General features: G+C 39.1%; 1 protein-coding gene across 3 annotated transcripts in view; it reads right to left on the minus strand.

Annotated features, from left to right (window-relative positions):
* Nucleotides 1-4,882: 4,882 nt before the first annotated feature.
* Nucleotides 4,883-26,515, minus strand: part of Traf5 (TNF receptor associated factor 5) — a 48,456-nt gene continuing 26,823 nt past the window's right edge. For 2 of the 3 annotated variants that reach the window (XM_047519750.1, XM_047519749.1), the window contains exons 2-11: nucleotides 23,812-24,030; nucleotides 22,651-22,708; nucleotides 19,626-19,727; nucleotides 15,766-15,930; nucleotides 15,093-15,170; nucleotides 14,732-14,806; nucleotides 11,887-11,979; nucleotides 8,276-8,416; nucleotides 6,545-6,713; nucleotides 4,883-5,618 (exon numbers count right to left, since the gene is read on the minus strand). In XM_047519750.1, coding sequence (XP_047375706.1) covers nucleotides 5,041-5,618; nucleotides 6,545-6,713; nucleotides 8,276-8,416; nucleotides 11,887-11,979; nucleotides 14,732-14,806; nucleotides 15,093-15,170; nucleotides 15,766-15,930; nucleotides 19,626-19,727; nucleotides 22,651-22,708; nucleotides 23,812-24,029 — 1,677 coding nt within the window. In that variant the 5' untranslated portion in view covers nucleotide 24,030 and the 3' untranslated portion in view covers nucleotides 4,883-5,040. Of the gene's footprint in view, nucleotides 5,619-6,544; nucleotides 6,714-8,275; nucleotides 8,417-11,886; nucleotides 11,980-14,731; nucleotides 14,807-15,092; nucleotides 15,171-15,765; nucleotides 15,931-19,625; nucleotides 19,728-22,650; nucleotides 22,709-23,811; nucleotides 24,031-26,515 lie in introns of those variants that run through there. The other variant, XM_047519752.1, reaches the window with a different exon arrangement.

Consider the following 26,515-nt stretch of genomic DNA (forward strand, 5'->3'; position numbering starts at 1 on the left):
CATTAGTCAGACCATGCATTTCCATGCCCAAACATGTTAACTTTCATTATACTTTAAATAAACTTCTCACCATGGCCTTGGCACCACAGGCAGATTCTGAGCCCTGCCTCTCTAATCCCATCAAGTGCCACTCACCCTTCTTCTATGGGACTCCCACTAGACTAGCCTAACGTCTCAGACCCCTAAGCCAACTCGTCAGTGTCCTCTGCCCAGAATTGATCCATTCCATCTGCTTTTCCCATGGCTGGCTCTCTTTCAGATTTCAGCTTGATTTAGTCAGATTCTTAGTTACAAACAACAGAATCCCCTCTGGTTGAGAAAGAGAGAGACTTTTACTAACAATATTATACAGCTCACAGAATCTACAGAGGGCCCAGGTGCTAAATGTGGATGCAACAGTACCTTAAACCACTACAGGAGCTAGTGGAATTCCACTGTTCAGCTACCACATGACTGCAACGTCCACAGACACTGTTGGTTGCCACTGGGGAGTGGGAATTTGGCATGTTGCCTTCATCTTGCTCCCTTTCGAGTTGAAGTTTTGCATGGCTGTGACGGCTTGGTGAAACTCAGGTCACATGCCTTGTGTTACAAAAGGGATCAAGAAGGCAAGTTTTCTCACCGGAAATTCCTCAGACGTGAGTGTTTGGAAGTGTTGGACTTTCAGAAAACATGTTACATGAACATTAAATATCATGTTACTGCCACATAAAAGGCCTTCCCTGACAACCCTAAGTCTATTCTCCCCACCCCTGCCTCATTCTTTCACTGTACTCACATTTTCTTTAAAGCACTTACCACAACTTATATTGTTAAATACTTATTTGTTCAAATGCTTTATACACTGGTGCCACCTAGTCTAGTCTTCACCTGAAGTTTCAAATATGTATATATATATATTTTTTATTGTAAACAAATGGGATTCATGTTGTTTCTCTGTTTGTACATGGAGTAAAGGCATACCATTTGTATAATCATAAATTTACATAGGGTAATGTTGGTTGATTCATTCTGCTATTTTTTCCCTTCCCCCCACCCCTCCCGTCCCTCTTTTCCCTCTATACAGTCCTTCCTTCCCCCATTCTTGCCCCCCTCCCTAACCCTAACTCTAACCCTAAAGCTACCCTTTCCACGCCCCATTATGTGTCATCATCCACTTATCAGCGAGATCATTCTTCCTTTGGTTTTTTGAGATTGGCTTATCTCACTTAGCATGATATTCTCCAATTTCATCCAACAAGTATGTATATTTTTAACAGCCAAAAATAATTTGTAAATGTATTTTAATCTTTAACATGGGCCTCTTGGAAGAAAAAGCATCAGAGGCTCCGAGTGGCAATTCTCAGCAACTCCCACAACAGTTTCATTTTTCCTTTTCTCTCTTCTTTAATAAATCTCCCCAGTCCTCAGGTAGAGCCTCTTTAGCTCTTCTCCATAAATCTGGCCTCTGGACTCCTTCAAATATTTTTCTGCCTGTTCTCTTTATTCTGCATCACAAACATCCAGAACTGATCTGAGAGGGAGATTTTTTTAGGGCAGATGGGAGGGGAGTTGAGAGGCAAAACTGTCAAACAAGAGGCTACTGTTACACACCGATCCTTTTTCTTTACCTGATAGAGAAGGACAGGAATAATGTTTTGTAACTAACACAGAATATGGCAAACATTTAATTAACATTTGCTTTCTGGAAATAAGAGAAGTCCAAGGGTTAGGGATTTAGCTCAATGTCAAAGCACTTTCCCAGCACAAACAAGGCCCTGAGTTCATCCTCAGCACTGGGGGAAAAAAAAAAAAAAAGGAAAGAAAAGTTCATCAATTGTAGATAAGGAAGTATGGAATACAAAGCAAGAACTCTAGGACTAGGGAAGGGTCAAGGGGTAGGAATGGAATGTGCAGAGTAAGAGCTAGTGTGAGAAAACATTGCAAAGGAGGTGAGGCCCAAACAGAATCTTGAAGGGCAAGAATTCATCAAGCAAAGAAGCAGATGAGGTTAGAGAAGTGTATGCCAGGTAGTCATGTAGTAGAAGCTCAGTCAAATGTCACACACAGCTTGATGTGGTATTGCTTAACACAAAGTAGGGAGAAAATGTCAGGAAGTAAAGCTGGGGGAGAAGAGGTGGGCGGGAAGAGCCTTGTGTACCATGCCCTGAAGGCCAGGCTTTTTCCTGTGTGTGGTGGCACCACAGTGAGGGTGAGGTGGAGAGTAGATTTCCATTTTGGAGAAATCAGTCATCAGGTGACATCAATGAGGTTGGATTCAAAAGAGGCAAAATTCAAAAAACGAAAAAGAGTTCTAAGTTAAAAAAAGAAAGTAGGCCTAAAATAGTGTAGCAGTATGTAGTAAGGGTAAATAGTAGGAATCATTTAAAACAATTATTTGAAGACCAGTTGGGGTGACTGGATGGGGAAGGAGGAATCTAGAGTGTATATACTCTGGCTTAGATGATGACATTAACTGAGGCAGAAGACAAAGGACAAGTAATAGGTTAGCTGTGGTAGGGAGAGAGGGAGAATTTCCAGTTCAATTATGGAGAAGTGAACTTTAAAGTTCTAGCTCCTTGGACAGCCCTGTTTGGATATACAAATCTAAAGGCAAAGACAAAGGCCAGAGGCAGATACAGACCAAGGAGGGAAGAGTGGGAGTGATAAATTCACAAGCCAGCTGTAGGGTTCTGGAAGCATCTGCTGTTTCCAGGGTCAACACCTTTCCCTTCACACCTCTCTCCTACTTCTCTTACCTTTGGCAATTCCTTCTCCAAATGCTCTGTAGAATTCTCTTCTTCCTCCCATAAAATGTTTTTTTCCCAGGCGATTTTACCACCTGGGTCTCCTCCTTTGCATCCATGAAATCTTTATCCCCAGCTCTGAATTCTTATATAAGATTGAGACACATGTCTCCAACTATTTTCTAAGAGAGAAGAGGTCGTCAGCGGTGTGAACTGATTGTCCAGGGACCTCATGAAGGGTTTATATTTTGCTGTCTCATTTACTTTTATCCAGGACTGGCATTTATATTGAATCTAGCTGTGACTATCTCTTGTTTCTCTGAAAATATCAATGGATATCAGAGGTCAGAATTCAGACTAGTCAATATGCATTAATATGTACCCTCATCTCCCTTCCTACTCTGTGATCCTTGCATACCCTTTTCAAGGATGTTAACTCCAGCATTATGCCTACTGTATTGTTTCATCTTTATCAGAAACTGACATTAGACCAAAGTGAAAATAAAAATTTAAGTCCTGTTGAAATAGAATAAAAACAGTTCAGGGCATAAGAGAGGAAAATTAGTTTACATGAATTCATTTAAAAAAATCATAGCTCTTGTGAAAAAGGAGTGGTTTTTACTCCTTAATCTATATTCACTTAATATTTCTGTGATTAAGGGTCTCTGAACTGCTAAGCAAACCATACCATGACATATTTTATATGCATAGAAGTTGGTTAAAACACAAAGGTAATATTTTGACAAAGTCACTTTAACATGTTTTGGACATCAGTTGCTTAAAAATAATTACAACAGTATGATCCTCTATTCAAGGGGACACAGAAAATGACCTTGGACATGATTAAAAACAAAACAAACACACAGAAACCTTTGGGTCTGGCCTCGTGGGCTAGAGAATGCATCCTGAGTTTGTCTGAGGTGCCCTATAGACCTTAAACTGTATTAGAGTTTGTTCATTAGAGTTTGTTTCACTGTGTACCCTTTTCTTTGAATTTAATCCTTTGGAGTGATTCCTACAGTATGAGTCTTTAGTATCTTGGAAATACCACAGAAGAGAGTAAGGTTCCTGTAATTCCCAGAAACCTAATCATGTTTCTTCTTTAGAAAGTGTAAGATGCATGGCCATCACCCAAGTGAGCTGCTCTTCAGTGACCACTGGGCCATATCACTTGTCCTTACATGCTCAGGAGAGCCAGCTGGTGTGTGAGTAATGGTAAATGGCATAATAGTTTATTTCTAATCAGGAAAACAGTATTTCAGTTTTTTTTAAGCTCATGCTTATTAAAAGTAATAAGGACTCATCTAGATTTACATATACATCCTTGGATAGATCAAGAAAAATGTATAAGAATGTGATCATTTCTTTTCCTCACAAAGTACATAGGACTCTGACAAGAAACTAAACAAGTTGACATAAAGGCCCATTTTCATACCAATTTATAAATTCAAAAGGTCTCCAAAAAGAAAGAAGACACTATTTTCAGCAGTTTTGGATGAGAGTATTTCTGCCACTGCAAATTTTAATGGTTTTCTCCTTAGGATTTAAATTCCTATTACACATTTGTGACATGGTAGACCCTAATAAAATCTGAACTTTAGCTGGCTGGCTATATCTCTTTACATACATGTTCATGCACATGCACACATACACACACAATATGCAGTGCTTTCTGATTTACTTCAAGAAGGAGAATGAAAATATTTCTGCCATTTACCAATTCTTATGTAGCCTTGCAAAACTGTGCTTGCAGACTTCTGGTGAATTTCATGAAAACATTTAGAGTGCAGTAATTCCCCCAAATTTAGTATTTAAATGAAAAAATGTGCTCCAAACTGGGCATATTATATTGGCTTGTAATCACATCACCCACTGCTTAACTGGAACAGTACCTTTGAAAAGATGGCTTTTGCAATCTTAATGTCAGATATAGAATCAACAGTCCAAACAACAAATACCAAAATATTTTTCAACTGGGAATTCTGATATTTCTGTGTCCTCAGTCACATCCAATACTGTAGTCTGAGACACCTCACTAAGCATCAGCAAAAGAGATAAGCCCCAGACCTGGTTTTCAAGAAACTTACCATCTTTCATGAGATAGAAAAATATAAATAGGACATTCTAAGAGTTTTAAATTACAAACTGCACCAGAGTAGAATATAAAAAGACAGCATTTAGATGTTTTGAACTGACTTTAAACATTAAAGGCAAAAAGCCACATACACCGAGTCAAAATCCAGATCAATATGATAATCAACTGAACCGTGCTTCGGAACCCAAGAAGTTTTCCTGTCACCCTGGGAACAGTGAACTAGAGATCCTCCAGGTCAGTTAAATCCACAGCTACTTTCAAGAACAGGGTGTCATCTTTAATGTAGGTGTTCTTGGCATTCTCCAAAGTGGAATGAGCCACAAAGCGGGGACAGCCAGATGCAATGTTCATCTCCCCGTCAGGTCTTTTAAAGCTGCTGCTATTGGGGTCAGCTTTGAAGGTCTCCATTATGTGGTTCTTTTTGCCACTCTGGTCCAGAAGCATCAGAGTCACCCTCTGCTTAAATGGCCACTGCAACAGTGAGTCGAACTCTCCTCGCATCACCACAAAGTACAGGGACAGGTGGGTTCCCTTCCCAGACCCATCCCCGTTCAGGTATGCTCTAGCACAGAGCCGGTAACCACAGCGGCTGGTATAGAAGGGCTGGCTGAAGATAGACACTATGTGTCCGTCCATTGCCTCCTTCTTCTTCATCTTGTAATCTGTCACTTTCCAAATGAGCTTTCCATTATAGCAGGCACCCTCCAGCAGTTTAAATCGCTCTTCATTTTTATTCAGCTGTGCTTTGTGAATATTAATGTGTGCATCATGTTTGTTAGTCTCCCCTTCTAAAACAACTGCAAAGGAAACAGACAAAAAGATTCCATGGCCTGAGAAGTTTCTTTAAAATTTCCCCAAAATGGAATTTTGTTACCTGAAGAGAAACAATAAAATTCTGACTTCTAAAAATGGACTGAATTCAATGTCCATAAATGAACCACTTATATTAATAATTTTAACTCAGTGAATATTAAGTCTTTGCAAAATGACACCAAAAAAAAAAAAAAAAAAAAAAACAAAAAAACAAAAAACACCCAGCAACAACAACAACAACAAAAAACAGGAATGTGTACTCTTTTTTTTGGGGGGGGGAATCTGGGGACTGAACCCAAGGGTGCTTAATCACTGACCCACATCTGCAGTTCTTTTTAATTTTTTTTAACTTTAAGAAAGGGTCTTGCTAAGTTGCTTAGGCCTGGCTATGTTGCTGAGGCTGGCTTTGAACTCACAATCCTCCTGCCTCATCCTTCCTGAGTCACTGAGATTTTAGGCGTGCATGCCTGGCTGGGAATGTGTACTCTTTAAGAGGCTTGCCAAAGAGTAGAGCAAACACAGCATTTGCCTAGCATGAATTGGCATGGTGAGCCCCACACTTTTCTAATCAGAACTCTTAAATAGCCAAACCCTCTTGCTTTTTTAACATCTAAAAATCATCCTATCACATCTCTCCCTTAGCCTTCTTATTTTCCACTTTCCTTAAAAATCACCACTCCTGTTCTTGGAATTTCCTGGCTCATTTCTACTCCTTGTTGTTTCCACTCCCCAGTCAGGCCTCCCTCATTTTTGCCTGAGCAGCCAGAATCTCGCACTGCTTTTTCACAAATAACAAACTCAGCCATTGTTTATCCTGGAGAGATGAGATTATCCAACAAGATGTTTGCTTGTGTCATGAATACATGCCAATAAATGAGTCACCAAAAGAGAAGTAAAATGTTAGACATACCTAATCTTTGATCATTGGTTTCTAATAGGGTAATTTTCTGTTTTATTGTATCAATCGCTTCCACCAGAGGCCTCAGGTCATATTTATTTTGTTGCTGGTTTACCATTTGTAATAACTGACGCACTTGAGCTTCTAGCCAAGCAGACTTGTCAATGTGACTGGCAAGAACCTTTCAGCAGAAAATGAATCATAACGTTAAAATAATTTTTAAGTCAGTATGTTAGTAATTTGTTGAGATTAAAATTTTTCAACTCAAACATTTCACATTTAATCAATTACTGAAATGAAAATATACAATCCAGAAGAGAAAATTCAATGAGGACTGCAGAGAGACGAGCTACTAATTACCTTCCTCCTCCTTTCTTACCCAACTCCTGTTCCAAATCTTTGAACCTTTCTTAAGCTTTACTCCTCTTTCAGTTTTTCTGTGCTTGTTTCTTTAACCTATCTTTATATGTCTTTCTCTGGGTTGTCTCTCTTCTTGCCTTATCACTTCCTTCTCTTAGAATCTACTCTCCAGATTCACTCCTGCTCTGCTAGAAGGCAGAGGGTACCTGCAAACAGACCTATCTACTCTGGCCCGAGCACTGCAGTGGAACTGAAGACCTGAAAAGGCCTAAATGTTTGATTGCTCTCTTAGGTGAAAGAGATTAAATAAAATTACCTTGTCCTATGTTCCTGCATTCTAACTGGTCTTTGTATTATAAAAACACCAAAAGGGGTGGGAGGAGTTGGGGGAAAGGAAAAAAATAACAGAATGAATCAAACATCATTACCCTATGTAAATGTATGACTACGCAAATGGTATGCTGTAACTCCATGTACAAACAGAAAAAACATGTATCCCATTTGTTTATAATAAAAGTAAATTAAAATTTAAAAAAATATTTAAAAAACCACCAGAATTGAGAAAGTAACATATAACGGGTTACTTTTTTTCTGGACACATGTATTTATACATGTACACACATACACACACAGAAATTACATATGCTGACCAAATATGGAAATTATATGGCCTAGATTTCTAGGTTTTCTGGGATAAACCCAATTTTAAATATATCTACACATCTTGAAATTTTTCACTATGAACTTTATAATCATGATGAACACATTATTCATTAGGAATCCACTTATGATTATTTAACATTCATGATTTACAAAGTGAGTTTTTTCTATATTTTACTGATGCCTAAAGCATTTTCTCTCCAAGGGAACAGTTTCACTACCAAATGCAGAACTACAGATGCTCTCAATGAATCTGAAATAAAATAATACTCACCTAACACTAATTAAAACCCTGATTGCTATAAGTTATATGAAAGTATTAGGTAAGTAATAAGTTTTTTGACATTGCTACATGTGACGGGGTTATAAAAGAGACGATCTTTATTAGGAAATAAATACTGAAGTATGTAGAGGTAAAAGTTTGAAATATTTGTAGTGCATTCTCATATGGTTCAGAAAGAACAAATGGGCATGCGCTAACACACACGCACAATCTCTCTCTCTCTCTCTCTCTCTCTCTGGTAGGGGAGGGGTGCAAATGAAGCAAATGGGACAAACCTTGACAATGGGTGAATCTGGGAAGAGGACATGTTCTTTGCACCATCTTATTCTTGTTGTTTATGTATATATCTAAAATTATTTCCACTTTAAAAGCTAAAGGAAAAACCCTCACTGCCAACCGAAAGCCAGATCTTGGCACTGAGCAGAAAGGCCATTTCTCACCTGGATATTTGAGAGGAAACTTCCATTTTTGCCAAACAACTGTGAAAACTGCTTGAACTCCTTTTCAAATTTCTTTACAGTTTCTGCTAACTTCTGGATTTTACTTTCTTTTTGTTCTAGGCTCTTATATAAGTCAGAAATCTAGTAACAGGAATGTGAGCGAGAAAAAAAAAAGAGGTCATTAAAATGTATGCATTCAAGTTAAAACAATACTTGCAGCTAACAATGTGTCTTTAGGAAAAACATACATAATTCTAGGAAAACATTTGCATGTCGTTTCTAAAAATCAGATCCACAGACATTCTCATCAGCCTGCTCTATACTTAACCTCCTATGTTGGTTCGTCTAATACCAATGACATCACTTAGCTGAATTTACTGAACTGGTTTACTTCATCCATTCAAGTACATTCTTATGAAACAACCAGAGTACTGATCACCATCCTACATTATATATTATATGCACATGATTTTTAAAGTAATTTTTACTGTATTTTAGTAATGTTTAGAGCATTTTCTCCCCAATTTCTCAATTCCTATCATACCCTTATATTCCTTAGCTTTTTTAATCTTCAAAGAATCCTAATAGTTAAGGTGTGAATGTCAGTTCCATTTTTTTAAATGATAAAACAGAAGAAGAGGGTTTAAGTAACCTGTCCAGCATATGAACTATGAAATAGTAGGCAAAACAAATGAGTAGCCTGTTTACTTAGAATTTGTAATCTATTTGAGGAAAACAACCAGAAACTTAAGAGCAATCCTAGACAACTCTTCTCTTATCCCCACATCCATTCAATCTGCAATGCTTGCCAACTTTTAATTCTTCAAACACAATACTACAAACAATAAAGCTCTTAAATCCATTTCTCACTTCCTCTCATTTCATGTTAGTTCTAGTTTCAACCTTCATTATTTCTCACCTGGGCTGTGACAAATAGCTTCCTAACTGGGCCTTTATTACACATTCTACCTTGATGTACACCAGGTTAAGTTCTGTGGGAACCGGACTGATGTGGATTTCACAGTCCACTGTAACTCCAGCAACTGAATGGGTATCTTACACCCCCAGTAGGTGTTTGATAAATATTTGTTTAATAAATGAATGCATGAATGCTCTCCTTATCTTTAATCAATTCATACTCCATACTGTGACCAGAATAATATTAAGAGACAAATCTGGTCTCATGCCTTCCCCACTTAAATGTGTGGTTTTCTTTTTCAGGCCTAACTGGGCCCTACTTGATCTGCCCCTGGCTACCCTCTTGGGCTCATGCCCATTCATAACCCATGTTCACCTTTCCCAGTAACATTACACAACTCCTAGTTCCTATCAGGCCTTGCTCACTCAAACACTTCTGTCTTTATCTAGAAGCTACTGCTTTTTAAGCTTGCATGCAAGGGTACGTTCATCTTCTCAGAAATATTTCCTGACCGATACTATCTACTCAGACCACCTCTCCACTTCCACCGCACCCTGTCCACACTCCTGTGTATAACTTATCCTTGCCATTCTTATAACTTGCTTTTGTTGTTGTTTTGGTTCTTTTACTCCACTAAATTGTTTCTCCACAAATTGTTTCAAACCAGGGCCTAGCACAGTGCTTGGCACCCAGAGGGCACTGAATACATGTCTGATGAATAAATGCTCAAACTGTCATAACAAACACTTGACCTGGGGCCTCAGAATCCTCTTTGTAGACCCTGGACAGACTGCTACTTACCCACCTGAACAAAAGCAAACTTAGCATGCTCTCTCCTGCTCTCACCTCTAATCTGCTCCTGTTCTTGTGGTGTTCATCTCATTAATAACATTCCTAAGTTCCCCACTTTCCAAGCTTATAGTAGTCCCTTTCAACTTCAGAATGTCTCTCCATACTCCCTCTCCACCCCACTGATATGGAGCCTTCACCACCACCTCTACCACCTCCAGTATCTTTCCTCCACACAACATTGAAATGCTTATTATGTACCAGGCACTGTGCTCAGAGCTTAAATAGTATGTCATTTTCCTCTCACCACAATCCCATTTACAAATGAGGAGACAAGGGAAGAGAGGTGAAATAGCTTGCCTGCACTCAGAGCAATCTTCTGGCTCCAGGGCCCTCACTCTTAATCAACTGACATTCTATTATCAGCTATCTTAGATGGCCAAGTATTTTCCTATTTAAAAACCTCCGTTAACTCCCTGACAAACATTAGTTCAAACTTTTGACCTTAAGTCCTTTTTGAAACAAGGCATGAATAAAACAGGACTTGAATGCAGTGTTCAACACTTCTTAGCTTATATGGAAGGCCATCACAATCTGGATCCAAGATATCTGTCTCCAGTCATTCCCTGTCCCAAACTCAGGAGCCCTTGTACCCTAAAATCACATTTCCTTACACCAGCAGTATCTCCTATGCCTCCCTGCCTTGGCGAAAGTTCTCAGTTTCTGGATGTCATCTTTCCACAACCGTAACTGGGTAAATCTTTTTTTCCTTCAAGATTCGGCATGGACATCTGACCTTGAAAAGCCCTCCCCAACTTCTGCAATTTTCTCCTGTTGCCTTTGTACCCAGATGGAATTATCACATGTTCCCTGAGGCATGACATCTGTGAGTTCTTCATGGTGGAGGCTTTGTCTTCCTTGACTCAGTGTTCCTAGCTGTGAACACCGTACCTGATGTATTACAGGTGTCTAGTGAATGAGCGATGGATGGATAAGGCAGCTGATACAGAAAGAGCTTACAGTTACTAGGCAACATGCCTCCTACCAAAGTTACCGTTTAATCAGTCTTTCTAAATTTTCCCCAGGATATGACCCTGGAACTCACATACCCACTTTAACATGGAATCAGACATCTATATTTTACTACTGAAATAAACTTCAGTATAAAATCCAACTCCTTCTCTGAAGGTGGATAGTCTTATTCCCACTGTGGACTTGAAAAGTCTGATCTAAGATGTTCTGACAAAATACCTCATAATAATTGGTCATTAGAATCAGCAATTATTGAGGTCTACTATGAATGCTCTAGACATGACAGTAGGTGCTCATAACTACAATTTCAAATGATAATCACAACTCAGTTAAATTAGTATGTATATATGAAATAAATATGTATTTATCAGTTTGCAAAGATTCTCAAAGAAAGTTTAGACTTACTACAAAATTTATAAATCCCATAGTACTTCAAACAGATAGTCAACTTCTGTTTTATGATATTACTGATTTAATTTTAAAACATCAAACACCTACTGCATGCCAGCTAAGAACTGAAAGGTGTGTGGACAGGCTACGGTGAGGCCATACAGTACAAGAAGCACACTGGATTTAAAGTCAGAGGAGATGGACTTGAGATTGAATTCTTCCACTTACAAGTTATAAACACATCAACATTTCTTTGAGCTTGGTTACATCCTCTGTTGCACAAGGGGGTTATACCTAAAGATCTCAAAGACACCCTTCCAGTCTTAAGGCTCTATAATCCTAGGAGCCTGTCTGACCACTGATAGAAAAACATCTACTTCCAATCAATTGAACAGAGAAGAATGTAAAAATAGAAATATAAAACAGGCAAACCCCAGCAATTCCACTTTCTCCCTTTATCTGTGAATTCTTGAAGACTTACCTGTTCTTCTAATTGAAAGTTCTTTTCTAAAACCAGCAGCATGTGGTCCCGCAAGGCTGAATGTTCATGCTCCTGCAGGTTCCCCCGCTTATCCTTCAATGTGAAGAGAAAAAGACATCCAGTGACTGAAAAGCTCCAAAAATAAGGAAAGCACTGAAATATTTTGCTAATGCAGATGCTTAGCAACTTTGCTTACTATAATAGGTTAAATATGCACCTCTCTAAGGTGTGTTGCTGGAAAACTGACTCCACCAGTTCTCTTTTCCAGCTTTAGGATTCTACAGTATCCACGAGGCAATCTTAAACTTACTTATACAGACAATCTGTAAGACCACTATCAAAATTCTGTGCTGATTTTCTTCCTTGCCTTCAAAACCACAGAATACATTTGCAAGAAGAAATGGTTATTTCTCCCCTGATCATTAAAACATTAATTTGCAGACTGCTTCCATTACTAGTAAAAGCAAAGTTTAGGTGTCCCACGTATTCTAAGCAAACATTTATAATTTAAAAACTTTTATAATATGCGTTTCTTCAAACCATTTTATTCCTTTCTTTTTGCTGGGGATTGACCTCAGGGTTTTGCATATGCTAATCACATGCTCTACTGCTAAGTTACACCCACACCTCCTCAGTTCTTAAAAATAAAAGAAATCTGTGTTTATGTCAAACAATATAGCAAGATGTAGAATGAAAAGTAAAAGGCCCCTTCTCTCCATCTTCATACCAATTCCCTAGTTTAACTCACCAGAGTCAGCAAAGGCATATACACATTTTAACATAAATGAGAACTATTTCTTTGTTATATATAGCATAAATGAGATGCTGTTTCTTTTTTCTACTCATATCTCATTCTGTTTGTGAGATGATTAGTATTCCAAAGTATAAATAAATATATAGTTGATACTTTAGTGATGGATTCAAAAGGTTGTTTTGTTGGGGGGTTGCTATACAAACAATGCTATAATATGCACCATTGTATGTGTGTGTATTTGTATATGTGTATGATCATTGCACAATTATGAAAGGATTTTTATGACATAAATTCCTAGTAGCAGAATTGCAAGGTTAATATATGACTTCATTTTTAATTTTCATAGATATAGTCAAACTACCTTTGAAAACAATTACATATTATAAATTGTTTTAATCTTTGTCAATTTGATGGTAAAATTATATTTTTGTTATAATTATATAGGAATGAAATCAAGTACCTCTTCTTATATCTATCAGTCAACAGGATTTTTTTCTGAAACTGCCGATTTATTCCTTTGCCTACTTTTCTATTAAGTTGAATATTTATTCATATGTAAGAATTCTTTGCGTATTAAAGAAAACAGCCTCCATTTTTTTGGAGGGGTCTGGTCATATGTTGGGAATTCCCCCCCATTTGTGGTTTGCCATTTGACTTTATTATTTATGGTATTTAAAAAAGTTTAAATATTTGTGATTAAACTTATCAAAATGATGACTTCTGGGCTGGGCACAGTGGTACAACACCTGCAATCCCAGTGACTCAGGAGGCTGAAGTAGGAGGATCTTGAGTTCAAAGCCAGCCTCAGCAATTTAATGAGATGCTAAGCAACTATGCAAGACCCTGTCTCTAAATAAAATATAAAAAAGGACTGAGGATGTGGCTCAGTGGTTAAGTGCTCCACCCTCCCTCACACACACACACACACACACACACACAAAAGATGACTTCCGATGTTGTGTTAGTCATCTAAGAAAGGATTTCTTTATTTTTGGGAATTAAAAAATTCAGCCTGGTGCAATGGCACATATCTGTAATTCCAGTTCCAGTCACTTAGTAAGACCCTGTCTCAAAATGAAAAGTATAAAGGGCTGGGGATGTAGCTCAGACATAGACTACTCCTGGGTTCAATCCCCAGTACCTCTCAAAAAAGAAAGAAAGAAAAAAAATCACTCATCATTTTTTTTCTGGTGTTTTTATAATTTTTAAAATAAACTTTATTTTAGAGTTAGATTTTTCAAAAAATATGGAATGATAACAGAGCAAGATATATTTCCATGTCTAAAACGTTGATCCATCTGAAATCTCTTAAAAGAAGTGAAGTAGAGATCAGACTCTATTTTCTTTTATTTTTAATTTATGATATATAATTTATTGAATATTTGTTTTGAAGGTATTTAAAAAGTAGTAAAAGTAAATAAATATTTAAAGTAATAAAAATACATTTTAAAATATGATTTTAAATCATTTTGCTTCAAAATAACTGGTGCTATACAGGATTTGTAGTCATGGGACTCTGGAAGGTTCTGAAAGGTGGTAGAGGAAGTAGAGCCAGAAGTAGAAATTATTATTGTGATGGTTAATATTGTGTGTCAACCTGACTGAGCTATGGTGCCTAGTTGTTTAGTCAAAATTAGTCTAGGTGTTGCTGTGAAGGTATTTTGTAGTTGTAATTGACACAGTTAGTTGATCTTAAGTGAATATTACCCATGTGAAATGTGGTTGGGTCCCATTCAATCAGTTGCAGACCTTAAAAGCAAAGAATAAAGTTTCCTGAAGACGAAGAGCTGCTTCAAAAGACCACAGCACAGAAATTCCAGCCCGAGTTTCCAGATTGCACTAACCCCCACAACTTCAGGATCCAAGTCCTTAAAGCAAATTCTACCCTGTGTGTGTGTGTGTGTGTGTGTGTGTGTGTGTGTGTGTGTGTTTTACATTCTGTTTCTCTGGAGAACCCTAATACAGTTACAATCTCAAAGTTCTCAGAATTGTATGTCCTTAAGCATCCTGGATTAAATCAGTGAGTACAATGGACTCACTGAGTGAATTATAGAATTGAATGCAAGGAAGAAACAGGAAGACGTTCCATACCTTTACAGTACAGCCATAGTGCTTAAAAGGACAGTCTTGTTCGGCTTCAGGACACACAGCCAGATGTTCATTCACCTGCGAAACAGACAGCCTTCAGCTATAGAAACTTACCACTGATTCTTCAACTATCTGGCATAACTGCAGCAAGCAGGGAGTTATGGGTGGTTTGGGAGGAAGGAAGGGACTGCGAGGAGAGAAGCTGGCAAAAGCTAGGATGAAATCTAAGAATTCTTAGAGCAAAGGGAAGAGAAGACAGAGACACATATACCATGGGCCTTTGCCTATGGGATTTTATCAAACACCACAACGATTGCTCAAAACTTATCTTACATAGAATCTACAGGGAGGACTATTTAGTCACCTTGGTTCTTGGAATAATCTGCAAACACTTGTTGGGGCAAGATACTGGGTACTCAGGACACAGGTTTTCCTCATGATTCTGAAACAGAGAAAGTGCAATGAACAAAGTCAAGGGGTCTCTCTTACGGCCTCATAGGGATTGTATACTTGTCTCTTTGGGGACATATTTCATGTGCCTCTCTCTCCATGAGAAGTTATGGCCTAGTTCCAAAAAAGTCAGCTTTCTGGGTGTAAATGAATTCAATTAAAAAATTAAATTTGTTGATTATTCCAAAAGAAGGTCAGGGGCTGGGGCTCAAAGAAGGCAGCCTGGAGAATTACCAGTGTGGATGCTCTGGCACACATGAAAGGTACCCATGGTCTCTTTTTCTGCCTACATCCGGCTTCTGCAGCTAGACCACAGAATCATTATAGTCAGTTATAGTCACTTCCTGTGATCCAGGCCTCACCCACTCATCTGCACTCACAGACAGTAGGTGTTCAAGGGCTATTTTTGCCCATGATAAATGAACAGAGTCCTGCCAGCAAGAGGGCATTGAACCTTTTAAGCTCAGATCATCTCACTCTATAGGCCTGTTTCTGTACATAAATAAATGCAGAAATGTGCTTCTGGTATCCCACCTGCTTCACTGTGACCACTCAGACCGCCCCATAAAGACAACTGTGCCTCCTACCTGTAGGTTGATCACTACTACATCCTTTTTGCAATATAGGCATTTTTCTTCTCGAAACTGGCAGTATGCACTCAAATGCTCCTTCAGGTCTTTCCGGAGGACTGCTTCCCGACAGTTCTTGTTAGAACACTGCACAGCTTGAAGCAAGCACTGCTGAAGGTGGTCCTGTGAGAGGTAACGACAGGCTGCAGCGGCTGCAGAACAGGGTGGTGGGAAGGGCTGGCTGGAGGTCCAGTGAGGGAAAGAGAAGAGGAGGTGCAGCTAGGCAGGAAGGCTGGCACAGGACAGGAGGGGGCAACTTCTCCCCGGCTGTCACTAAGGTCCCCTACTGCCTCTGCTGAGGACAGGGTCTGAAGAGGGCTACTAAGACGAGAGGTTCTGAAAGCTAGCCTTGTCTGGTAGGAATCAGGAGAAGGGAAGGGAAGTTCATCCAGTTTGTTTTAGGTGATCTAGCAATCTGCTCATTTTCTCAGGTCAGTTCTTAGATATTTTCCTTAGGTTTGCCAATTAATTTGCCAGTTCTTTGAGGACATTGTTATTTCTTTTGTTTGCTCTCCATCCCCAGAGGTTCATATTGGTTTCTGCATAATAGATGGTAAAAGACAGAAGGAAAAGAAGGAGAAAAGATCATCCCCGAACTCAATGAAGGAAGGAAAAGAACTAAGAAGAAGGAAAGGAAAGAAGAAGAAGCTGTTCCAGAAGTGGTTAAAAAGAGGGGGAACCAGAGTGTTAGAGATTAAGGACATGAGAGTGTTCATTCCAGGGTTTTTCATGTTCTGGATTTTTAAAAGCAGGCGTATCTCAAGGACCTTGGAATTAGACCAGAGACTCTGCACCGAATAAAAGAAAAAGTAGGTCCAAGTTTTCATCATGTTGGCTTAGGACCAGACTTCTTAACATGAATCCCAAAGCATGAGAAATAAAAGCAGGGATCAACAATTGGGATAGATTCAAACTAAAAAGCTTTTTCTCAGCAAAGGAAACAATCAACAATGTGAAGAGAGAGCCTACAGAGTGGGAGAAAATCTTTGCCACACAAACTTCAGATATAGTACTAAACTCCAGAATCTATAAAGAACTCAAAAAACTTTACACCAAGAATACAAATAATCCAATCAATAAATGGGCTAAGGAAATGAGCAGACACTTTACAGAAGATCTACAAACAGTCAACAGATATATGAAAAAATGTTCAACATCTCAGTAATAAGAGAAATGCAAATCAAAACTACCCTAAGATTCCATCTCGCCCCAATTAGAATGGCGATTATCAAGAATACAAGCAACAATAGACATTGGTGAGGATGTGGGGAAAAAGGTACCCTCATATGTTACTGGTAGGGTTGCAAACTGGTGCAGCAGTATGGAGATGCCTTAGAAAACTTGGAATGGACCCACCATTTGACCCAACTATCCCATTCCTTGGCCTATACCCAAAGGACTTAAAATCAGCATACTACAGTGATGCAGCCACATCAATGTTCATAGCAGCTCAATTCACAATAGCTAGATTGTGGAACCAACCGAGATGCCCTTCAATAGATGAATGGATAAAGAAACTGTGGTATATATATACAATGGAATATTATTCAGCCAGAAGAATAAAATTATGGAATTTTCAGGTAAATGGATGGAGTTGGAGAATATCATGCTAAGTGAAATAATAATAAGTCAATCCCAAAATAATAAGTCAATCCCAAAAAACCAAAGGCCGAATGATTTCTCTGATAAGTGGATGATGATACATAATGGGTGGGGCAGGGAGACAAGAATGGAGGAAGGATGAATTGTATAGAGGAAAATGAGGGGTGGGGAGAGGTTGCGGGGAAGGAAAGATAATAGAATGAGTCAAACATCATTACCCTATGTACATGTATGATTATGCAAATGGTGTTACTCTACTTCATGTACAACCAGAGAAATGAAAGTTGTACCCCATTTGTGTACAATGAATCAAAATGAAGGAAGGAAGGAATGAAGGAAGGAAGGAAGGAAGGAAGGAAGGAAGGAAGGAAGGAAAGAAAAAGCAGGTGTATCTCAATAAAAACCATTAGATCACTGCAAGTTATTGTGATGCTGACAAGTTACCAAAATCTTAGTGAGCTTGTCTCCCTGAAAGATCCTTTTCAAACACAGTTGGCAAGCTAAGGTCAACTAGCTGGATCCGGCCTAGCCACTTATCTTTGTAAATAAAGTTTTATTGGATGCCTGTTCATTCACATACTGTCTATGGGTGCTTGCTTCTAATGTGGGAAGGCCGAAGAACTGCAACAGAGATCACATACCCTGAAAAGTCCACAATATTTCGGTCTATCTCTTAGCAGAAGAAGTTTGCTGACTCTTCTCTTAAGGGAAAAGAGCAGTTTTTTGACAGCAGGATAAATATGATAGCTGTTTTTCTTTGGTTCTGATAGTAAGAAACAAATGGTAATGACAATCAACACTGAAATTTCCAAAATTCATTGAGAGTACTCACTCACCCAGTCAACAGTCATCAAAATTCTGCTACCTGTAAGATCCTACACCTTACCACATAAGGAGAAAAGCAGACAAGAAATAAAGGGAAATTAAGGAGACAGGAGAGAGCAGTCTGATGGGGAAGGACATTTCCAGATGGAGGTAGTCAGGGGTGACCTCTCTCTTATCCCCAGTCCTTTTTTATATTTTATTTAGAGACAGGGTCTTGCTGAGTGCTTAGTGCCTCACTAAGTTGCTTAGGTTGACTTTGAACTCTTGATTCTCCTGCCTCAGCCTCCTGAGCTGCTGGGATTACATGCATGCACTACCATACCTGGCCAGGGTGGGGTGGGGATGGGGGTTCAAAAACAGGTGGAAAGAAACCAGTCCCTATTCTCTGGTAGCCTGTGGCCTGGTCACTATGGCTGTCTGATGGTCCATTTGAGCCTCATTTTCTATTCAGGCTTAGTGAAAAGAAAGTTGGAACTGAGGCCTCCTTCTAGGCCCTACCATTCACAGCAAGTAGCCAAGTTCCATCACATGAAAGTGAAAATATTCTGTGAGCCTCCAAAGCACTCCCTGGGTTAAGAAGGAAATCATTTACACATTTATTACCTCAGTGCCTGGGGGATCTGGAGGCTTGATAAAGAAAAGGCTGAATCATCTGAAATACATGTTCCAAACTGTGTGGGTGTAAGGGGAAAAATTTCAGCAGCCTCCAGGCAATTCCCTGGGAGCTGGAGATAGCCTGAGTCTACCTCATTCAGTGTGATCAAATCTGATATGGGCCTGGTAGGGCCCCATTTCCAGCTTCCCATTAACATCCTTCTCCTGTTGGATGAAAGGAATTCAAATCCCTTCACCTACACTTCCCCTATACCTGTTGGTTTGCATCTCATATCAATACTTTACCTTTAAACCACATATTACTTCTTTCTGGTCTGTGTGATCTGCTTTAGTAAATAACTCGGCAGATCGGAGCCCACTCACAACGCCACACAGCAGATGCTTTTGGGGAGGGATGCTCTCAATCATGTTTTTCTGCAGTCATGCCTGGCTCTTACCTTAGGGACTCCAACTCCTTCATAGTTACCCCCAAACGACACAGCCTTGCTTGAGTATTCATTTTGCCTGGTATATCCAATAACCTCTTTTTTGGCTCAGTGATCCCTCACCCACCATTTAGCGTCTACCATGTATAGCACGCACTCCGTGTCCTTCATTTACACCTCACTTCTTGGCAGCTGCAGCCCTGCCACTGACTGTATTAGTAGCTGGAATCCTCTGAGGCTAAGCCAGTGAATTCCTCTCCCATGCTGACCCAGGCACGGTGGCATCCACAGGTTTAATACATGTCACTCGAAAGATGGCAAAGGCAAACATTGGTCACCAGTAACACCAACCTGGTATCGTCCCAGAATAATCTTGGCATTGCAGCCAGGAGCATTTTTGCAATACACATATAAATTGAGAACTTCTCTTTTGCAGCAATTGTCTTTAAACACCTAAAAGATAAAGATGGTAGATCTTATTTTGACACGGCACAGTAATGCAAATGAAGCTACTGTAAGTTTGATCTTCAAGTATATCTCTAAAGTCAGGTGGAAACTTCCAGTGGTTGGAATGGAAATATCACACTCACCACCACACTAAAAGAAAAGGCCTTCTCAGATACATACATCCCACAAGCAAGATAACTCAAGGCTCAGTACAGCAGGGTGCAGCTGCTAGGAGAATCTCAGGTAACCTTGACCCCCCCATACATTAAAGTTAGAAGGTGGAGCTGTGGCCAAGGGTAATGCTTTCAGCTTCCTGTCCCAGGGTAAATCAGAGAATGTCCCTGAAGCTGTGCTGACTTGCTCTTTCAGCAGAAGTTGGCAAACTTTCTCTGTCAGACAGTAAATATTTCCAGCTTTGCGAGCCACATCACAACCATCTCTATTGCTTCATTTCAACTTTGCCATACACAAAGGAACAGGTATGACTGTGTTTCAATAAAACATTTATGGAGACTTAAATTTGAATTTCATATAATTTTCATGTATCACAAAAATATTTTTTATTTTTAATATTTTTTTTTTTTGTAGTGCTGGGGATTGAAACCAGGGAGTACTCTACCAAATGAGCTATATCCCCAGCCCTTAAATTTTTATTTTGAAATGCAATTGCTTTTTTAAAAAATCTAAAACCAAACACCATTTTCCTAGCTAACAGGCCATATGAAAACAGGTGGTGGACTGGATTTGCTCTAAAGTATAGTATGCCAACCCCTGATCCTGTGGTCAGACAGACACTAGGGACAGCACAGCACTATGGGAGGCATTTGCAAAACCCATCATAAGAAGTTAAGAGAAGAAGCAAGGACATCAGAGCAGATGCTTGGGAAGGCTTCCCAGAGAAGGTGAAGTTTGAATATCCTGCAACACAATATTAGAGGAAGAAAACTGAAATTAATTAAGGGAAATCTTAAGAAAGTAAAGTTTCATGATCATGAATTAGACAAGAGTTTCTTAGATACAACACCAAAAGAACAAGCAACCAAAGAAAAGAAAAATATTAAATTGAACTTAAAATGATTAATTTTTGTGCTTCAAAGTGTACCATCAGGAAAATGAAAACAGGGTTGGGGATATAGCTCAGTTGGTAGAGTGCTTGCCTTGCAAGCACAAGGCCTTGTGTTCAAATCCCCAGCACCACAAAAAAAAAAAAAAAAAAGAAAAGAAAAGAAAAAAAGAAAATGAAAACAACCTACAGAATGAGAGAAAAAATTTGCAAATAATATATCTAATGAGAAATCTGTATCCAGAACATGTAAAGAACTTTTACAACTCAACAATTACAAATAACCCATTTTAAAAAGAGGCAAAATAATTGAATAGACATTTCTACAAAGAAGACATACAAATTGCCAATAAGCACATGAAAAGATACTCAATATCATTAGCCATCAGGGAAAAAGTAATCAAAACCACAAATGAATTCACTTCACATATACTAGGAAGGCTATACTCAAAAGACAGAATAGCAATTTTTTGTTGGGGGACATGTACCAGGGATTGAACTCCAGGGTACTCAACTACTGAGTCACATCCCCAGCTCTTTTTTGTATTTTATTTAGAAACAGGGTCTCACTGAGTTGCTTAGTGCCTCCATGTTGGTAAGGCTGGCTTTGAATTCGTGATCCTCCTGCCTCAGCCTCCCGAGCTCTGGGATTGTAGGTGTGCACCACCATGCTGAGCCAGAATATCAATTTTTGATGAGGGTCTGGAGAAGTAAGAAACTACATGCAAGAACCAGAGGAAAAAAAAAAAAAAAATTCCATGTTGTATAATTATATCAAAATGAATTCTACTGTGATGTATAACTAAAAAGAATCAATAAAAAAAGAAAAAGAGTGAGTACAAAAAAATAAGAAAGGAAGGAAGGAAAAGAAAGAAAGAGAAAAAAAGAAAAAAGAAAGAAAGAAACCACAGGCATTGCTGGTGGGAATGTGTGAAATGGTTCAGTTGCTCTGGAAATCCATCTGGCAGTTCTCATAATGTTAAACATAGAGTGACTCAGTAATTCCATTCTTAGGTATATAACCAAGAGAAATACATAAAAACTTGCATATGAACATTTATAGCAGCTTTATTCATTATAGTTCCAAAGGGGAAACAACCCAACTGTCTATTAACTAATGAATGGACAAACAAAATGTGGTATATCCATACAAAGAAATGGTATTCAGCAATAAAAAGGAATTCAGTGCTGATACATTCTACAACATGGATGAACCTTACAAACATTATGCTGTAAAAAAACCCAGATACAATAGACCACGGATTATATGATTCTACTTATCTAAAAATATCCAAATAGAAAACCCATAGGAGCAGAAACTATAGATTAGTGGTTTTCAAGGGCTGAGGAGAAGGGTGGGTGGGGAGTAACTGCCAGTAGAAATGGCGCTGCTCCTTGGGGTAATGACAATATTCTATAATTGGATGGCATGATGGCTTCACAACCTGTCAACACACTACTGAACTGTACACTTTAATAGGTATATTTTATGATATGTGAATTATATCTCAATAAAGCTATTAACAAACATATGCTAAAAGGAAGTTTTAGGGATTAACCAGATGAGAAGGTGAAGTCCAGGCAGGATGCTCTACTTCTCCCAGCAGCTCGGGGTGGCTAGAGCTAGTGTAGGAAGCGAGTGAGGAAGAAGCAGGAAAGGAGACCTGGGGTGGAGGCGTGACTGGTAAAGACCCACGCAAGCTTCTCTCAACCTGGGGTAGGAGGGTCTGATTTAACCCCACACCCAAGGAATACAGACTCCAAGGAAGCTCTCCTTGACCATTCTTCTTAAGGTCCAGTTCAACACAGGACATGAACTTCTCCATCACCCAGAGAACTGCTAAGGCAAAGTAGTGATTTTCTTACCTCCTGAGATTTGATAACCTCCTTATCTACAGGGCAGATTGGCACTGCATTTAATTCTCTGGAGAGAAGAATAAAAATAAAGCCAAAGTTAGGTGTTTAACCTCGACTGCTTTTTCAGGAACAGCCCAGCACTGTAGCTACACTCCAAGCCTGAGCGGCTGAACCTTGACTTTGCACATGCTGTTCTCTACCCAGAAGGCACCCCTGGGCCCCTCCTTCTTTCAGTCTGCCTGAAAAACTCCCATTAACCCTTTCAAAGTCAGCAGGATACTCCAATGCCTTGATGTCTCTGCTGAAGCCCCCGAAGTGTGCTCCCTTGCTTCTCCTGGTCTCCTTCAAAATGGCATGGCCCAGGTTGCTACTGTTTGGATGTTGAATGTCTCCCATGTGTTCAAGGCTTGGTCCCCAGGGTTCTACTTGGAGATGGTAGAACCTTTGGGAGATGGGGCCTGTAGGTAAGTCCTTAGGTTATTGGGGGTATGCCCTTGAAGTGGATAGAGGGATCGAAGTCCTTTTCTTTCCTTTTATTTTGTTTCCTGCCTGATTAGGTAAGTGGTTTTTCTCTACCACACACTCCTGCCATGATGTGCTATCTTGCCACAGGCTCAAAATACTAGAGCCAATTGATCATGGACTGGAACCCCCAAAACTGAGAGCTAAAATAAACTTAATTTTCTCATTATAAATTAATTATCTTAGGTGTTTTGTTATAGTGACAGAAATCTGACTAACCCAGGGTTTATAGCTGCCCTGGAGTGGCAGCAGCCATGTCACCAAGTCCTTTATGGATGTGACCTCTACCTCAAGGAAGGGAACAGTCAGAAATTACAGCACAGATGCTATTAAGATACAACCCCTTTTGATAGCAAACTCATGACAGATTGTGCAACTGGGTCTGTCTTCCCATGCAAAATGGGCATAGTGTGGATTTTGAGAAAAGGAAAATATTTATAAATAAGTGGCAAAACGTGAAGGTTACTTTTTAGGCCCTCACAGAGGACCCCTGAGAGAGCTCCTCCTGTCTGTGGTTCTGTGGCCAGTCACAGGAATTCCCAAAACCATGATTACAGTTGAGTGGCCCAGCTGACTCGCAGATGCTGGGAACACACCCGCCTGGGCTGGGCCCGCTGTGGCTGGAGCTGCAGGCCCTGCCCCACTCACCTCAGGGACAGGATGCAGTGCTGGCAGAAGCGATGCCCACAACCTGTCTGGTGGGGGTTGTGAAGTACCGAATGGCAGAAGGCACATTTGTAGCGCTCTTCCAACTGCTCCACAAACTGGTATTCTGTGTGGGGCTCAAAGTCCAAGGAAACAGAGTTGCTGGAATTCTGGCGGATAAAACCACAGGGGGCTCCTCCTTGCTCTTCTGAAGAAGCCATTCTGGGGAGTCAGGAGAAGAGAAGGAAAATGAGGTGTGAAAACACCCAAAGAACTATAGCCACCAAGTGTTTAATTACTTGTTTCATAATTGGTGAACATCACCCACATGCTCATTCTGTTAGGATCTGCTAACAACAATAACAATTTCCTGCTCGTGGTAGGTTCCTGCAAAGGTGAGATGACCTTGGGGTCCTGGGACAGGAAGCTGATCCAGATGACTTCCTTTTTTTTTAAAAAAATTTTTTTAGTTGTCAATAGACATTTTATTTCATTTACTTATTTATTTATTTACTTATTTACTTATTCATTCATTCATTCATTCATTCATTCATATGTGGTGCTAAGGATCAAACCCAGGGCCTCACATGCCAGGCAAGTGCTCTACCACTAAGCCACAACCCCAGTCGCCAGATGACTTCTTGCAAGACTCTATGAGACTTTAGCCCCTTGTTTATTAACCTTTTACAGGATGCTAAATTATCATGTCAGTTTGGCCACATGTTTGGCTAAAATATGGCCAGGTGTGAACTACATTAAAAGGAAACTATTATGGGCTTTTTTTCCCCCCCAAAATTGAGAGAACAGAAACAGATGTTCTGTTAAAAAAAAAATTTCAGAAGCAAATGTCTTGTACACAAATACATTTCTTACCATCAGTCTTGATCTCCCCCTTGCTCCCTCACACACATACTTTCTCCTCACATCCCCCCTGCAATAGACTGAATTTTTGTTTCCCCCCAGACACAAATTCATGTGGAAATCCTCACCCATGAGGTGATGCAATTAGAAGGTGTAGCTTTAGGAAGGTAATTAGGTCAAGAGGGTAGAGCACTCTGAATAAAATTAGTGTCTTTATAAAAGAGGCCAGACAAATGAATTAAACAGACACTTTTCAAAAGAAGAAATACAAATAATCAACAAATATATTTTTAAAAATGCTCAACATCTTTAGCAATTAGGGAAATGTAAATGGAAACTACATTGAGATTTCATCTCACACCAGTCAGAATGGCAGTCATCAAGAATATCTGTTATACTGTAGATAATAATTGAATTCATTTTCTATGTTTATTATGACAATATTGTTAATGTCTTCATAGGGGCTATTTGGTTCAGGGCTGCAATTATTGTCTGTCCTGGGCAATGCTAATATTGATCTCCTCCTTAAAGAAGAGGTTTTGGAAACCTGCAGGGTCAATATAAGCCTAAAAGGGGGAAACTGCAATACTCCCAGATCTGCACTGCTAGAGGGGAAGATATGGGAACAACATGAAACCACAAGGGAAGAAAATGTTCCAAACAAACCTAGACTCTTTATTAATAGAATCCAGTGACAGCATGGTAGAAGAAATGTCAGAAAAGGAGTTTGGAATATACATAACTAAAATGATTCATGATTCATGAAGTAAAGGATGAGATAAGAGAGCAAATACAGGCAATGAATGATCACTCCAATAAGCAGTTGAAAGAGCAACTGCAGGAAGCAAAAGATCATTTCAACAAAGAGATAGAGATTCTCTAAAAAAACAAACAGAAATCCTTGAAATGAAGGCAACAATAAACCAAATAAAAAACTCAATGGAAAGCATCACCATCTTGGAAGACAGAATCTCAGACAATGAAGACAAAATAGTTAATCTTGAAAATAAAGTTGCCCAAACAGAGAAGATGGTAAGAAATCATGAACGGAACCTCCAAGAACTATGGGACATCATGAAAAGACCAAAAAAAAAAAAAAATTACCGGGGTTACAGAAGGCACAGAGATACAAACCAAAGGGATGAAAAACCTATTCAATGAAATAATATCAGAAAATTTCCCAAACCTGAAGAATGAAATGGAAAATCAACTACAAGAGGCTTACAGAACAACAAATGCACAAAATTACAACAGATTCACACCAAGGCACATTATAATGAAAATGCTTAACATACAAGATAAAGATAGGATTTTGAATACTGTGAGAGAAAAGCATGAGATTATATATAGGGGGAAACCAATACAGATATTAGCAGATTTCTCAACCCAGACCCTAAAAGCTAGTAGGGTCTGGAACAACATATTTCAAGCTCTGAAAGAACATGGTTGCCAACCAAGAATCCTATACAGCAAAACTAGTCTTCAAGTTTGAAGATGAAATAAAATCCTTCCATGATAAACAGAAGCTAAAAGAATTTACAAATTCTCAGCAAAATATTCCGTGAGGAGGAAATGAAAAGCAACAATGTAGGTTAGCAAAGAGAAGAGCTACCTTAAGGAAAAACGAATCAAAGAAGAAACAAAGTCAAGTTAAAAACCAAAAATTAGCCAAAATGATTGGGAATACAAATCATTCTCAATAATAACCCTGAATGTTAATGACCTAAACTCATCAATCAAAAGATATAGGCTGGCAGATTGGATTTTAAAAAAAGACCCAACAATATACTGCCTTCAACAGAAAAGGACATTCACAGACTAAAGGTGAAGGGATGGGGAAAAAACC

The sequence above is a fragment of the Sciurus carolinensis genome, chromosome 12 (assembly GCF_902686445.1).
Source record: "Sciurus carolinensis chromosome 12, mSciCar1.2, whole genome shotgun sequence".
In the NCBI taxonomy this organism is placed as follows: domain Eukaryota; kingdom Metazoa; phylum Chordata; class Mammalia; order Rodentia; family Sciuridae; genus Sciurus; species Sciurus carolinensis.